At 51.1% G+C, this 14,442-nt stretch overlaps 1 protein-coding gene across 2 annotated transcripts in view; it reads left to right on the top strand.

Annotated features, from left to right (window-relative positions):
• Positions 1-205: 205 nt before the first annotated feature.
• Positions 206-14,442, top strand: part of LOC115343209 (aryl hydrocarbon receptor-like) — a 31,291-nt gene continuing 17,054 nt past the window's right edge. For both annotated transcript variants that reach the window (XM_030018884.1, XM_030018886.2), the window contains exons 1-2: positions 206-295; positions 4,549-4,736. In XM_030018884.1, coding sequence (XP_029874744.1) covers positions 255-295; positions 4,549-4,736 — 229 coding nt within the window. In that variant the 5' untranslated portion in view covers positions 206-254. The remainder of the gene's footprint in view (positions 296-4,548; positions 4,737-14,442) is intronic.

Genomic DNA, 14,442 nt, shown 5'->3' with positions numbered 1-14,442 from the left:
CGGGCGCGGCGCTCCCTGCCCACGGTGGCTCCCGGTGGCTCCCGGGCACGGCGACCCAGGGACCGGGGACCTCGCGGGGCCGGTGCATCGCCGGGGGCCGGTCCGAGGTCCCCGGGGGGGGGCGGGGTCCAGGGCGGGGAAGGGACCGGGGCCGCCCCGCCGCCATCCCCCTTAAACCCCGCCTCCGGGCGCAGCCGCCCCCCCAGCCCCGCGCCCGGTGCTCGGCGCTGCCGGTGCTCGGCGCTGCCGGCGGGATGTACGCCGGGAGGAAGAGGAAGAAGCCGGTGCCGAAGAGGTGGGTGCAGCGGGGTGGGGGTCGGGCGTGCACCCGGGGGGGGGGGAGGGAGGAAGGGTGCTTCCCCCGGTAAGAGCCGGGGGGCGGCAGGTTGGCAGCCGCTGGGAAGGGGGAGGAAGCTGGGGCAGGTGGGGGGGGACCGGGCGGGGCGGTAGAAAACGGGTCTGCGAGGGTCAGACTGGTCCTGGGGAACTGCGTTAGGCTGCTCTGATGTGAGCATTGAAGCAGCAAAAGAGATAGGGAGACAGCATGCTTGGGCTACTCTGTTTTAATTAGGGTTAATTGGAGCTAATGCTTTGTAGGCTCTGGCACGCTGGTGAAAAAATAAAAATCCCGACGATGATTGTGCTGCATCCCCAGTGTTCCTGTGAGGAAGCTCGTTGGAGAGTTTGAGATGCTCAGCTGTCCTCTGGTTTGAGTTGCAAGCTGGCTCACGTTTCAGTGCCTGTGTAAATCGAACGTACAGCAATTACTATTTACCAAAAGATCCCTATTCCTTAATAATTAATTAGCATGCTGCTCAATAGCTGTTGCATAATGCTCCCCTGACGTGTCGCTGGAGTTTCCTGGCTTTGGGACTCCCGTGCCTCCCCCCATACCAGCTCTGAAGTCACATCAGCCTGTTTACCTCGGGTTACCAGGGGTATAGGAAATAAAGGTGTATATATGTATTTCTGGGAGGCAGTGGAGGGGGGAGACAGATGACCTGAACCCAAGTCTGGCATGAAGGAGGGAGCATCAATGTTACAAATGTATGGTGAGATGTTAAGCTGAGCCCAAGCGTGGGATGAAGGAGGGAGCATCAATATTATAAACCTGTGGTGAGAAGGTGAGCTGGAGCCTCTCTTGGGTGTTTATTAGGGAGTCTTAAAGAAGTGTGAAAATGCGATGGGTAGCTGCTCTGCCTCCAACCCTTCTCCTGCTCACCTCGGAGTGGTGATTCCAGCCCCGTGGTGGGGCTGGTGTGGCCAGACTGAGGGTTTGGGCTGGATTCGTGTGGCTCAGGGTGTGGGAGAAGGTGTCCCTTTGGAGCAGAAGGGACCTTGATCCCTGGTACTGCAGGGCCAGCCTTGGGAATTGGAAAAGATTCTTTTCCTCTGTGACTGGGCAGATCTTGCGGCAGGGTCCTGCTGGGAAAGGTCAGGCAGAGCAGGGCTGGGGGCAGCGGGATGTGCAGCCAGCCGGGTGGGGAGGGAAGGATGGGGTTAGGGAGTTCTCTGGTCCCTTTGCAGCTTGCTCAGGGCTTTTTACTTATTAAAAAAATTAATAAAAATTAGGAGACAATATATCAGCTCAGGCAACCTCAGCTGTTGTTAATATCACTTGGTACTTGCCAGCTTGCAAAAGTGATGAACTTCCTGCTGGGTTCCCGGTTCAAAGGGCAACTGGGGAAAAACAACACTGCAGTAGTGGCACAGCCTTTGCCCTCCTGGGAGCAGAGCTTTCCCTGCCGCTCTGCTCCAGCCCGTCTACACGGGGGTCAGCCGCTTTTCTCAGCAACTTCATCGTGAACTTTGTGGCACGGCCATGCTGAGCTTTGCACCTTATCCATTTCATAAGACTGTGCCACATTAGAACTCCTGCAAACAGAACGGGGGCTCAGACCTCTTTAAAGTGCCTTTTCCTTGCTTGTTGCATAGGTGTTGACCTGCTTTGTTGAAGTCCAGGTTGTGCTTGGGTAGCAGCGCTCCCTGGGACAGCCTTGCACGGTGCCCAGGGCCAGGAAAGACTGCCAGTGCTTAGCCCTGCAGTGTGGATGGAGACAGGCCTAAGGGCAGGGAATTTAAACAGATTTTAAACATCTAGACCAAACGTCACTGTTTCCATGAGCGGCGGGAAACGTTGTTTCCTGCAGTGCTTGCTTGTGTGGATTCTCTGGTGGCTACTAATGCGGTTGTGCTCAAGTCAATGCCTTTCCCTTGGTAAGTTCATGTGATGGGGAGCTGGTGGTTCTCCTGGCCCCGCCTGCTGGCTTGCATAGAGCTCTTGGGAGCTTCATAACTGCCTGGGAGAGAGCAGAGCTGTTGGCAATGAGCACCTGGAAGCTGTTTCCCTGTGGCATCCATAAGGATGGAGAACCGTGAAGCCTCTGGCCCTGGGAGTTCTTGGGTGCAGCATTTGCCCACAGAAATAGGCTGCAAAAAGAGCCACTTGGCATCACCAGAGCCCTTTGCCTCTTTGTCATCTCTCCTCTCGAGGCTAGCTGTGAAACATCCTGCGTGCTGCAGCTGGGGACATGCACGAACAGAGATGTTGAGGTGTCCTCCTTAGCCTCCTTTAGCTTCGCTGCTGTCACCACATGTGTCTCAGGCAGAGCATTTCCAGTGCTTGGCCAGACTATCCAAAAGACCCCATTACACCTCTGCGTTTTACCCACTCCCATACAGAGCAGCACTCCTTGCTCATCTCCAGTCTCATTTTCTCTTCTTTCTGGCTGTTTGTGGGCTAGATTTGGATAGTGAGTGGGCAGAGGACTTTTCTTTAAAGGGTATCTGAGGAAACTCAGAATAATTTTCCTTACCTCTCTTTTTTTTTTTTATTAATTAATCAGAGTCAAAGGAAAACTGTTTCATTTTTTCCTTCCTGATGAGTGACCGTGACTTCAAAAGTGTTTAAGCCACTGGCTAATGGAGTACATAAAAGCACTGGTGCCAGTGTGTTTTGCCCAGCTTGTATGGACAAGTTTGGTGATGAGTTGTACCCAGCCTCTCTGAGAAGCAGGGTATATCCCTCCTGATGCTTATGTTACAAAAGAGCATGATTGAGCTTTTCTGGAGAAATGCTACAATTTTCCATTCATGCTTAGAAGATCCCTTGGTAGCTCTCTGCAATGAAAATTCAACAGGCACCTCACTGCATTTCATTTAATGCTCATTTCCTCTCTTGTCACACATGTGAGCAGTCCTGCCAGATGAGATTTAAGAGTGGTAGTAGAGGGGAGAGTTTAAATTGCTGCTAAATACTGGCAGATCCTGTTATCCAAAGCTACTTTATGAAGCAAGGATGCCTGCAGAGAAGGAGTTTGTGGTTAGACAAATTACATCAAAACAATAAAAGCTGCATGTTAGGGGATGCAGTGGAACCAAATATAGAGGCAGGGGTCTGAAGGGTTTTTCTTCAAGCTTGAAAATTCAAACCAGCATTAAAAACCAAAGGAGACAAGGTGACATCCAAGACTCATTAAAGTTATTAACTAACCTCTTACTGCTGTGGCTGGGATTTCAGCTGTAGTATGTGAAATAACTGCAGCTGATAGAGATGGGTCCCCATGTCAGCTGAAGACAGAGAAGAGCTGCTCTCATGGACCCTACTCCTTCTGCAGATGGAGTCCCAGATGGTCCCAGAGCCTAAGTTTGGCATCAGATGTTGTTTTAGGTTGGAAATGCCCATCTGAAAGGATCAGAAATCAGAATATTGGAACAGAACAATTTTTTTTTTAAATCTTTTTTTTTTAAAAAAAGAGGCTGTTTTCTAAGTGCTGTGCTCTAAGCCACTCTATGTAGTATCTCTTTGTCCAAATCCTGTCATTAACTTTCACATGTGCTCCTTTTTGTAATATTCATAATTAAAGCAATGGATTCAGGCTCTGAGCAGTCAGAGGAAACTTAAAAGAAGCTAATTGAAATAAAGTTAAATAAAAAAATCTTTTTGGACCTTCCTGCTTTTCATTCTTGCTATTTGTTAGCATGCTTATTGCCAAGGCCTGGCAATCTTCTGAGAAACTCAAGGTAGAGCTTTCTGTGGTGAGGACCTGGTGTGAGCATGTGGCGTGTGGCCAGGGAGAGACCTGCTGTGAGAGAAAGGTATGGGATGAGGAAGAGGAGAAAGGGTGGACAGAGCAGAGTGTGGGTGGAAAAGTCTAACCAGACCTCCAAGAGATGCTCTGATGGCTTGTAGATCTCTGCCCTCAGTGTCCTTTTCCCTGCCAGGGCTCAGTGGTGGGAGCAAGGCTGTGGTATCCAGCTGAGCTGTCTCAGCCAGGCTGCACATTAAGGTGCCCATCTGAGGATCACCCCACACTCCAGCTGGAGAACATCATGCCTGGGGCTGCACAAGGTGGCTGGTAGGGATGGCCATGTCTCCTCCAGCCATTGCCTTGTGGGCTTGCTGGAGCTTGCTCTCGCTGCTGTGTGGCCTTACCTTGGCCACCTGATGTTCTACTGTTGTTGTGGCTGCACTAAAGTCAACACTGGGTTTGGAAAGAGCCTGTCAGACAGGCCCAGTTTGATTAAACTCTCCTTTGCCTCTTCCAGCCCCAAACCACCACCCCCTGAGGGTGTGAAGTCCAACCCATCCAAGCGGCATCGAGACCGGCTCAACCAGGAGCTGAACAAGCTGACTGGCTTGCTGCCCTTCCCTGAAGATGTGCGCACCAGGCTTGATAAACTCTCCATCCTCCGACTGGCTGTTGGATACCTGAAGGTGAAGAGCTACTTGATGGGTGAGTATCCATGTTGCGAGGGGTGAAAAAGCCCCTGGTGTCAATTCCCACTGCACAGCTCATATCCCACCCCAAGCCATGTTTGCTTTGGGATGGAAAGTTGTGTCTCCTGAAGGCAGGACAATGATGAGCTGTGGTATCAGAACCTTGTATGTTAATACATCACTGTTGCACCTTTAGTTGAGATATTGGCCTGAAAATGCCCTGGAAAACTGGGGAGGAAAGAGCTGTGTCTCCAGAAATGTGGAGCAGTTGGCAATGGTTGCTGGGAGTTGCTATGCTCATGGAACATCTACCCCTCAGGTCTTCTTTTGCTGCCATGACACACATTTTATCCATGTCCCCTGTGGAAGGAATCACCTTCATTTTTGGATGCTGCACACCCAAATCTAATCCTCTTCAGTCAGTTACGGGGGCTTGGTGTCTCACAAAAGCAACATCCTTGGGAAAGTGAGACCACCTAGTTTGGTCTTGGAAACTGAGGTGCAAGGGTGGAGAACAGGCAGGCAATTGATTTGGGAGAGGCTGGGGGGGTGTTGGGAGCAGAGGACCCTGGCCCCATCCCTTTTGGAGGGGTTGTCTGGCAGAGAAATGACACTGTGGGTGGAGGGGAGCAGCTTGGGTGCCTGCCCAGCAGACGAGACCTCCTGCAAAGTTTCTCCATCTACTTCTCATTAGCAGCAGTACCACCCCTCCTTTATGTCCAAAACCCCTCCTGTGTCCCACTCCTACCGGCCTGCGGTGAAGAAGGGAGCAATAGGTAAAACAGTGTGTCTTGCTAACAGCAACATTTCCCTCATCTAACTGGAACTGTGGTTTATAATTAAATTAAATTGAAAATCCCCAGGATCTGTGGGCTGCTGTCTCTGCTGGGCAGGCGGAGTGGCACGGCAGTAGGAGGTGTTGCACAGGGCTTGTTGAGGCTGGCTGGTTCAACAAGGCTGCTCCTAAGGCCCTTGGTCGGTTTGGCATCCCATCAGCTCATTTTTCTCCCCTTTCTTCCTTGGGGGTTTGTCTCAGACTGCTGCACTTGCCACCCTGGCCTGCTGGGCTCGGCTGTGGTGAGTCTATTATACTTCTCTAATGAGCATTTCTGTAAGATTGAGGGTGATGTCTCATACCCGGAGACCCCAGTTCATTTTTGCGGGATGAAGGGTTGAGCCGATATGCCTGGAAAACCGATCTCCTTGCGTTTGCCTCTCTGCAGCCCTGCTGCTGTGGAAACCCTGGTACAGGGCAGAAACCGCAGCAGGAGAGCGATTGTGGCTCGACATTGCTGCTATTTTGCTTCTTTTCTTGGCGCCAGGGGCTTTTGGGGTGTGTTTTTCCCCCAAGAGCTTGTAGGTCCTTCTTCCTGCTCACAGATCACAGCAGCAATTGCCCTCTGGATTTTCAGTTGATGTATCTGAGATAGTTACTGCTGGTGAAAACACTTGTGCTGGGGCTCCAGGGTTTTTCTGCAGACCTTGGGTTTGAGAGAAGCTGGGATCCCTTGTGCACATTACACATCACCTGATGTGGTGCTGCCTTTATGAGCAAGAAAAGTACTGCAAAGAGGAGGCCAGCCGAGCTACCCTGGGTGCACAGACCTGCTGGCCACCCTCTCTCCCCAGCCATAGCCCAGGGAAGTTTTGTGCTGATGTGCTCGTGCCATACCCTGCTGAGGAGCCTCTTCCAGGCCCAGGAGTTGTGCATGGTTCGGCTCCTACTCCTGAAGCTGTAGCTCACATGTGGGGCTGCAATGGTGAGATCTCTCCGGCAGAGCTGGTTTCTCAGGTGGGAACCAGAGCAGCTCCCTCCTGCTCCTCTAACTCCCATCCCTGGGCCACTGTTGGAGCATCACAACAGTGTGTTGCCTCTGCAAAGGACTCGAGGGTCACTGGCAGACCATCCAGTGTAGCTGTGAGTGTGGTGGACACTTGTCCTGCCCCTGGAGATGCTGATTGTTTGGCCCCAGGTGCTGGCCTGACCTCTCTTGTGGTGTTAGCCGTTCCCTGAGCGCCTCTGGCACATCTTTGGAGTTGCCAGCTGCTGAAGGCTGTGCTGAGCCTGTGCCAGTACTGGCTGACTGTTGCTGGGTCAGAAAGGCTGTGACCCAGGAGATCCTTCCTGGGAGCAGGACTCCAAAGGACATGGTGGAGGTGCAAAGAGGCACCTTGCTGTGGAGGGAAAATGTCTTGTGGTGGCTGCCTTTGCACAAGAGGGGTGATTGCTGCATGCACAGCATTGGATATGCTTTGGATGGTGCTGGGCTCCTCAAAGGCATGGTTGGACTGAGAGTGAGCCTTGCTGAGTGTCTCTTCCTCTATTTTCTGCTTTTTGGCAGGAAAACCTGGGAAATGGAATTCACTCCCTGCCCATCTATGAGATGCAGGATGGGTAGCTGGGAAGTAAGGCAGCCTAATGCAGTGATGGCAAGATGTGATGTTTTGGGGATGCAGCAGGTCCTTCTGCCCAAGGCAGTGCTGGCATAGCATTAACCTGCACTGCATCAAAAAAAGGCAGCAATCAGCCCTCCTTACTGATACAGCTGGACTCTGCAGCACCCAGCATGTGTCTGGGCTAAGAGGGAAAAAGGGGGTGCAGACCCTGGATGCGGGGGTAGTCACCGCACATCCATGAGTCACCAGGCTCCCCTGCCTGCCAGCAGGACACAAACTGCAGGCTGCAAGGCAAATAAAGCCTGAAAGGCTGCCAGGGATTGCTTTCATAACCTGCTTACAAAAGCAGTTGCTTAAATGCTGTGGAGCAGTGCTGGAGGGCTGGGGTGACTCTTGCAGCTGGGGGAGGCATGGAGTGGTGTGTGTGCATGGCATGACATGGAGGGCAGTCAGATTGTATGGACAGGGACACATTTCATCTCCAGTGCCTTGGGTTCAAAGGAATGGGTGATGGACCCTGGTAAAGGCAGGGCATGTGGAGGGCAGGAAGCCATCAGCACCTTTTTATACTTAAAGGCTCTTTATCACATCTTTTCCCCTCCAGACTGACCAAACTTGGCTCCCTTAGCTTTTGCACCATGTCAGGTTTGTAACCTGTCCCTCAGGGGCTCTCCCGGGGCTCTCTGCAGCTGGGGATGCCGGTCCCCAGGAGGACACCCCTGTGCCAAGGTCTCCAGCTGGGACCCCTACCTCTGAGCAGCAGCGGTTCCCACTGGATGGGCTCACCATGTGCTTCCCAGCGTGAGAGCTGCTTTGGAAAAGCAATCATCACTGCATGCATTCATGTTTGGTGGCAGCCTTGTCCCCTCCTTGGAGACCCATTCTGCCAGGCCAATTACTCCCATTTGGCCACTGTGCCTTTGATTTCCATCCCATCCTCGCTTTGCCCGTGTCTGCCCTGAAGTTCATCTTGTTTGACTTCAGATCATCCCACCGATTCATCAAGGTCGACCTTGGTTTGAGCCCTGCCTGATGAAGACCAGTGTCATCTGCAAGTCACGGCAACTTGCTCATAGTATATCATGTCAGGCGTTTCAGGGGGAGATGGTGTAAGCCCTTGTGCTGTGCTTTCCCATTCAGTTTTGCTGTCGTCTGCTTTCTGCTTTGTGCAGGCTCCTCTCTTGCGGCAGGAGAGTGTGGTATTGCCTGGTGAGCATCCCCATCCTCTGCTGCCTCAGCCTGTCTCCATCAGCAGCCCAAGCCCATTGCCTTGTCTCCAGGCAGCTTTAATTGGTGCCATATTGATAAAGAGTTCCTCTTTTCAAGCATTTCTGTCAAGTCTGGGCACTTGCCCTTTCTCCTAGGCAAAGGGTTAATAGAGTCTATGTGGAACCAAAGTACATGGTTATAACCAGTCTGGGAGGGAGGTGGATGCCAGTGGGTGACCCTGGACATATGCCTGCCTGGGCTGTGTCACAGGTTAAAAGTAAAAATCCCATGTACTGCTAGAGATGGTTCGTGCAAGAAACACAGCATGTGCCAAAAAGCCCACCCGAGGCTCTGCCTCCTCTTGGTTTCATGTCTTTGGAGCAGATATTCAAGTCTTTGGGGCAGGAGATAGACCAATTGTTGTGAAAGGCAGAAGGAATTAGCTGCTGCCCACCATTTGGTGTCCTTCTGCTCTCCCTCCCTGCTTTAAGTTTCCCATCTGGCATGATGCATGGTGGTGCTTCTGGGAGTAGAGACGAACCAAACTGAGTTTGGCTTTTTGTTGCTGGTAGTGGGTTTCTTGGCTTTTTTAATTTTCATTTCAAATGTTTGGAGAAAGACTGGTAAGAGACGAGATGGTCGATGCTTCTTCTGAACAATCCTCTGGTCCTCCCTGCCATATCTGCATTGGCAGGTATTTCCTCCTGCTGTGGCTTTTGCTGGTTTGGAAACTAACTCAGTAAGACCCTGTAGAGGTGACAGGTCTTCTGCTGGTTTCTTCTTGGGGGTGGTGGAAGGATCCACACGCCTTCCTCTCCAGAGGCCCCGTCCTGAAGAGCATGCAACACCTGCTTGAGTTATCAGGGAAACTTCACTTGCATTTTTGCTGGCCAAGCTTTGTGCTGGTGTCCAGAAGCTTGTTTTGGCCATGTCAGTTTGCGTGCAGGCTGAGCTTATCCAACTGCAGCCCTTGGTTAGAGCTGCTGTTTTATCCCTTTTTGGTCTCTTGAGGCAGTCAGACTTGCTGCCTGGCCACCTGAAGCAGGAAAACCAGCATACAGCCTTCCCTGACAGCTTCAGAGACCTGCATAGGTCCAGCATGGAGGTTTTGCTGATAACTTCCTGGGAGCTTCAGGTTTTCCTGGAGCCCTCCGCTCTGACACCAGCAGACAGGGCTGCAGTAACCAGCAGGCTCATAAAAATGCACGTGGCACCTGTGACGCTGGCCCAGGTCAACATAAGTCATCTGCCATGCAGATGCCATGAACAAGCAGCGGCTGGTGGAGAAAGATCTGTTTTAGAAATGTTTTATAAGACCTCTTCTAAGCAGGACAGGAATGATATCAACTTCTGTGGATAGACTGAAAACTCAGCAAGGATGGTTAGTGTTCTCTGACAAGCTCTACAGCTTTTCTGATCTTTTTCTGATCTTGTGCTCTTTTGGGGGTTGACTACTCTTCATGGAAAAAATGACCAATTCCTGGTGTTTCCACCAGTTTGCATCTTAGACTGAGCATGGCCCTCACTTTGAGGGAATGAGCCCAGCTCTTATTTTGCATGTTGGATTTAGATCTGGGTTTGCACAGATTTTTGTGCCTGCTGTAAATGTTTGCACGGTGACTTTTGTAAGGTTGCTTTGTCTGAGGGACAAAGCAAACAGGATTGATGGTGGATTCATGTTAAAAGCTTGGTGACCCAAAGGTGAGTTTTGCAGCACCATGCAACTGAATCTGTTATCATGCAACTGAATCTGTTATCATGCAACTGAATCTGTTATCATGCAACTGAATCTGTTATCATGCAACTGAATCTGTTATCATGCAACTGAATCTGTTATCATGCAACTGAATCTGTTATCCTTCAGAAAACCACGCTCTGGGCTGGCTGTGTTGTGGCCTCTAAATCTGTCCTTCTGCAAGCTTGATTTATATCCAGTGTCCAAACTCTGCTTTCAGAAAGGAAATTGCAAGTGGGCTCAGGTTGATGTCCTGAGGCTCCTTGTTTTCTTGTGCTACGTGCTCCTTCTAGCTGTAGGACAGCTTTCCTGTGTTGTCTGCAACTTTTCTGGCTGCTTACACAAGGAGAAATGTGAGAGTTTCCAGCCTTCTCTATCTTCTCTGGTATTTCTGATACATGGCTACTATGTGCCTCTGGCTTGGGAACAGATCTATTTAATGGGGTTTAGGAAGTCAGGCATTGGGATGTGGGGCAGTGTCCTGGGTGGGACAGAGTGGAAGGCAACCCATAGTGAGTTTGGATGTTGGTAACAGTGCCTGCTTACATGGTGGATACCAGAGAAAGGGACTTGTTCCATGTCATCTGGGTGGGATCAGACCCAGGTCATCTGGGGCCCATGCTGGAGGTCGGTCTGGTTGGCTGCCCTGGCTAGTGGACTGGCACTGAGCAGGGTGTGCATTGGCCAGGGTACCCTTTCCTGCTAGTGTTTGCCCAGCCCCATCAACAAACTCAAAGCAGAAAAGAAATTGATGGCCAAACTCTCTGGGGAACTGGCTCCCAAAGCTTGGGCTTTCTTGTGCTTGCCTGATGTGAAACTCCAGTGTCCCCTCCTGGATATCCCTGTGATACTCCTCCATAATGCTGCTTTTAGTTCACCATCACCTTCCTCGGGGTGTGAGGAAGAGCTGGTTGGTGGGCACAGCAAGGGGGATGGCCAAGGTGAGGGCCAGCCGTGAGAGCCATGGGTCAGCAGCAGGTACATGGAAGCTTCTGCATTCTTGCCTTTCCCACCCGGGGAGGATCACGGTTATCATGATATATACTTGGTGTCTGCAGTTGGATAAGCAGGCAGCAGGATCGCAGCTGGAAGCTCACAAGGATTTGATATTTGAAAGTTGAAAGAAAGTGCTTTTGGAATTTGAACTTGGTCCTGGAGCATGGGGCTGTTTGGAAACCAGGAGATTCTATTGCAGCCTAATGACTCACTGGATCATCTTTTAAATCTGCATTGCTTTTAAATGTTTTCTCTCTTCTGTCTGTGCTTTAATGAGAAACCAGAAAAACTTGTAGTTTGCTGGAAATGACAAGCTTCAGGCATTGAGAAGAGAGCTCTCAAAGCTCCGTGGATCCATAGGCTCATCTGGGGCATACACACATCTGCTGTAACTTGTTTGTCCCTTGGTGCAAGCGCTGCAGATGTACAGCTCTCTTCTGCCTGGTATCACAGTCTTCCCTGTGCAAATTAAAAAAAAAAAAAAAAAAAAGAAATAGTGGAAATTTGGCATGCAAGTTTGGAGTCGGGTGTTCAGGGAAATCATCTGGATGGGCCATGATTGTCAGCTCCTGAACAACTCCTTCCCCTGGGGTTGGGTGGGACTAGACTTTGAGATTGGTTGCTAAAATCTCAGCACATTTTAGCCAAGCTCTTCTACAGTATGAAAGTCGGCAGGATTGGTCTCTCTGCTCTCCTAGGAGTAGCATGGGCTTGCATAAATCACTGCTGGTGAAGCTGAAGGCAGCACTGTCTCAGGTTTGGCAGATGGCAGATGTGTGTCTCAAGCCACGGTGGCCCTCAGGCGATGTGTGCCAAGTACCAGCAGGATGGTGGTGGCTATGTCCCCTGGGTCTGACGCTTCCCTGTAGTCAGGAGGAAGAATAGACCTAGACGTCCAGATTTCCCTCTTCCTTTGCTTTGCAGCATGCACTTCTCACCATCTTGTGGCTGATGCACACCTAGGGGAACAGCTTGCCCTGTGCTGTTGGCTATACTTCAGGTGGGGACCTGCAGTAGTTGAGCAGTCCTGTGTTCACTCTTTTCCTGAACTAGATGGAGCACCTTCATGCTCCCAGGGTCAGAGCCTGCTTTGAGCGTTAGGAAAGTTTCAATCTTACCCAAGGTTATATGGATAAAACATGGCAAGGTGGAGGTTCAAGGGCTTGGTCTCTTCCAAGCTTTGCTCATCAGATCGAGACTTTGAGTGCTGGCGGATAGCAATGACAACTCTGGTGCTATCAAAAACTGCCATAAAGGCACTTAAAGGTTTTTTCAGTTGTATAAAAAATGGCTGAACCTCACTGCCAGACCTGCACTGAGCTTTTGTCTGCAAACTGATTTGCAGTGATTGCTACTTGGACCTATGTCTGATGGTCTCCCAGATAAATCTGGAGTGACGTTGCTGATCCCTGTCTCTTTGAGAGTAAGTGCTCAAGGAGAAATGCTTGTCTCTATGTTTGCAGTGTTGCTGGCTGCTATGATGCTCTGGGCTCTGTGACGGGAGCTCCACTTGCTGCAAACAGTGAGATCTCATGAAAGCTTGGATGGATTTGTTTAGTGCTGAGTGGTTTGGAAAACCTCCAGCTAGCTGGAGATCTGCACTGGGGTTCATTTCCTAGGGTTCACGTAACAAAAGAAGCAGATGCTGGGGGTTGCAGATGTGGCTCTGTCAAGCATGAGAGCAGCAAGAAAATGGGACTTAAAATGCTCTGAGAGGTGGAGAGGATGTACTTAGGTTATGTGCTGCCATGCCTTCTTCCTAGATTAAGGTCACCCAGGTAGTAAGGTCTGCAACAGAGAGAAGAGTGGAAAACCCTCTCCTGGCATGAAACCATGCTCTGGAATTTGGCAAAGTTTGAGATGACTAACAGCTCCTAACAAATGGCAAGTAGTGGGGTACCTCCCTGTGACCCACTGGCCCACACCCAGCCCAGTGTCACCCTGGGACAGGAGATGCCATTTTCCATGTGTGTGTTTTTGAGAACCTGTGGTCCACACGTGTGTCCTTGTTCTGTTTCATCTCCTGCCAAACCTCCACCAAACACCTAGTCTGGTCTGCTGCCCAAGCATAAGGGAGGGCAGGATAGTGTCCTGCAGGGGCTGTGACCCAACTGATATGTGGCAAGCCTGTCTCCTTTGCAGGCTTCACTCTGCGCCTTGCAAGCACAGCTGGAGACCTAGAGGTAAGCCTACAAGGTTATTGGGCATTTTGGCTTGGTGGAGAGCAGGGGTTAAGGCTGCAGGAAGGAGCTGCCCAGGTGGGACCACCTTCAGGGACTGTTTTTCATGCTGATGCACCAGAGGTGTCAGGTCACAGGCTGTGAAGAGTAGTCAGTGTTGCAGCTGACATTTATATATGTGGATGTATTTTTAGACTGTGCCCATATCATGGTTGCAACGTATTTAGGATGAAACTGGTTTTGCATGATGCAGCCTTTCCCCTGGGCACCTAGGGCTCTCCAAACAGCCACAATGGGATCTTCTGCTTGGTCTGTCCTGAGCAAGAGCTCATCTCTGCCAGGTCCAAGTGGTCCTGGCTGACATCCTTCAGCCACGATGACAGCCTCTTAGCTCCACAGCAAAGCCTAGACCTGCCATTTGCAGGCAGGCATTTGAGCACCAGCAGGTACCAGTGCAGAGATGGATCCCACGAGGATGTGCTGGGTGGCATGGTCCTGCCACCACAGGAGCTGGAGTCCTGACGGGTCTCCATTCACCTGCCAATGAAGGAGTGCGGGATGAATCCCCCCAGGTCTGTGCTTCCCACCAGCAGTCTCAGACGTTCGCCATCCCTGCACTGGTGCAGTTAGGAAGGCTAGGTCCAAGATCCCCATCTGCCCTCTGTGCTCATGGTCCTGGGAAATCTGCTCTGGCCAACCCTGCTCAAGCAGGGGGTTGGCCTAGGAGATCTCACGAGGTCCCTTCACAGCTCTGCTGTGGGGCAGCTGGCAGCAGGTTTCACTGAGTAATCTCACCGCAGTCAGCATTAAATTAGCTTTTTTCATTCATCTCCTTGTCATTTGCTGTTACTGTGGCCCAGAGCTCCAGGGGTCTGGACCTGAAGTAACTGATGCAGTGAAAGGAGTCAAGTTTAAATCCCTCCCTGGGCAAGATCCTGCAGGACCGTGTGGGAGCGTTTGCAGCAGCAGCAGGTTGGAGAGGTTGGCATGGATTTTGGGGCTGCCAGCTCTCCCCTGGGCATTTCTGTGCTCCTTGGAAAAAATGCTGGGTGACTTTTTCTAATAGGTTGATAATCTGTGGTTTTGGCATTTGCCTGTTTTACTTGGATGGCATGAGCCTGCTCTGCTTGGCATGATGCCTTTGTTAAACAGCTGAGGCAAAGGTTGGTGCTAATTTGACGGGGTTTGGGACTGAGTCCAAGAGG

This window comes from Aquila chrysaetos, chromosome 6, assembly GCF_900496995.4.
Source record: "Aquila chrysaetos chrysaetos chromosome 6, bAquChr1.4, whole genome shotgun sequence".
Lineage (NCBI taxonomy): Eukaryota > Metazoa > Chordata > Aves > Accipitriformes > Accipitridae > Aquila > Aquila chrysaetos.
Note: the sequence above shows the minus strand (reverse complement) of the source record. Positions and strands in the feature narration are given on the sequence as shown.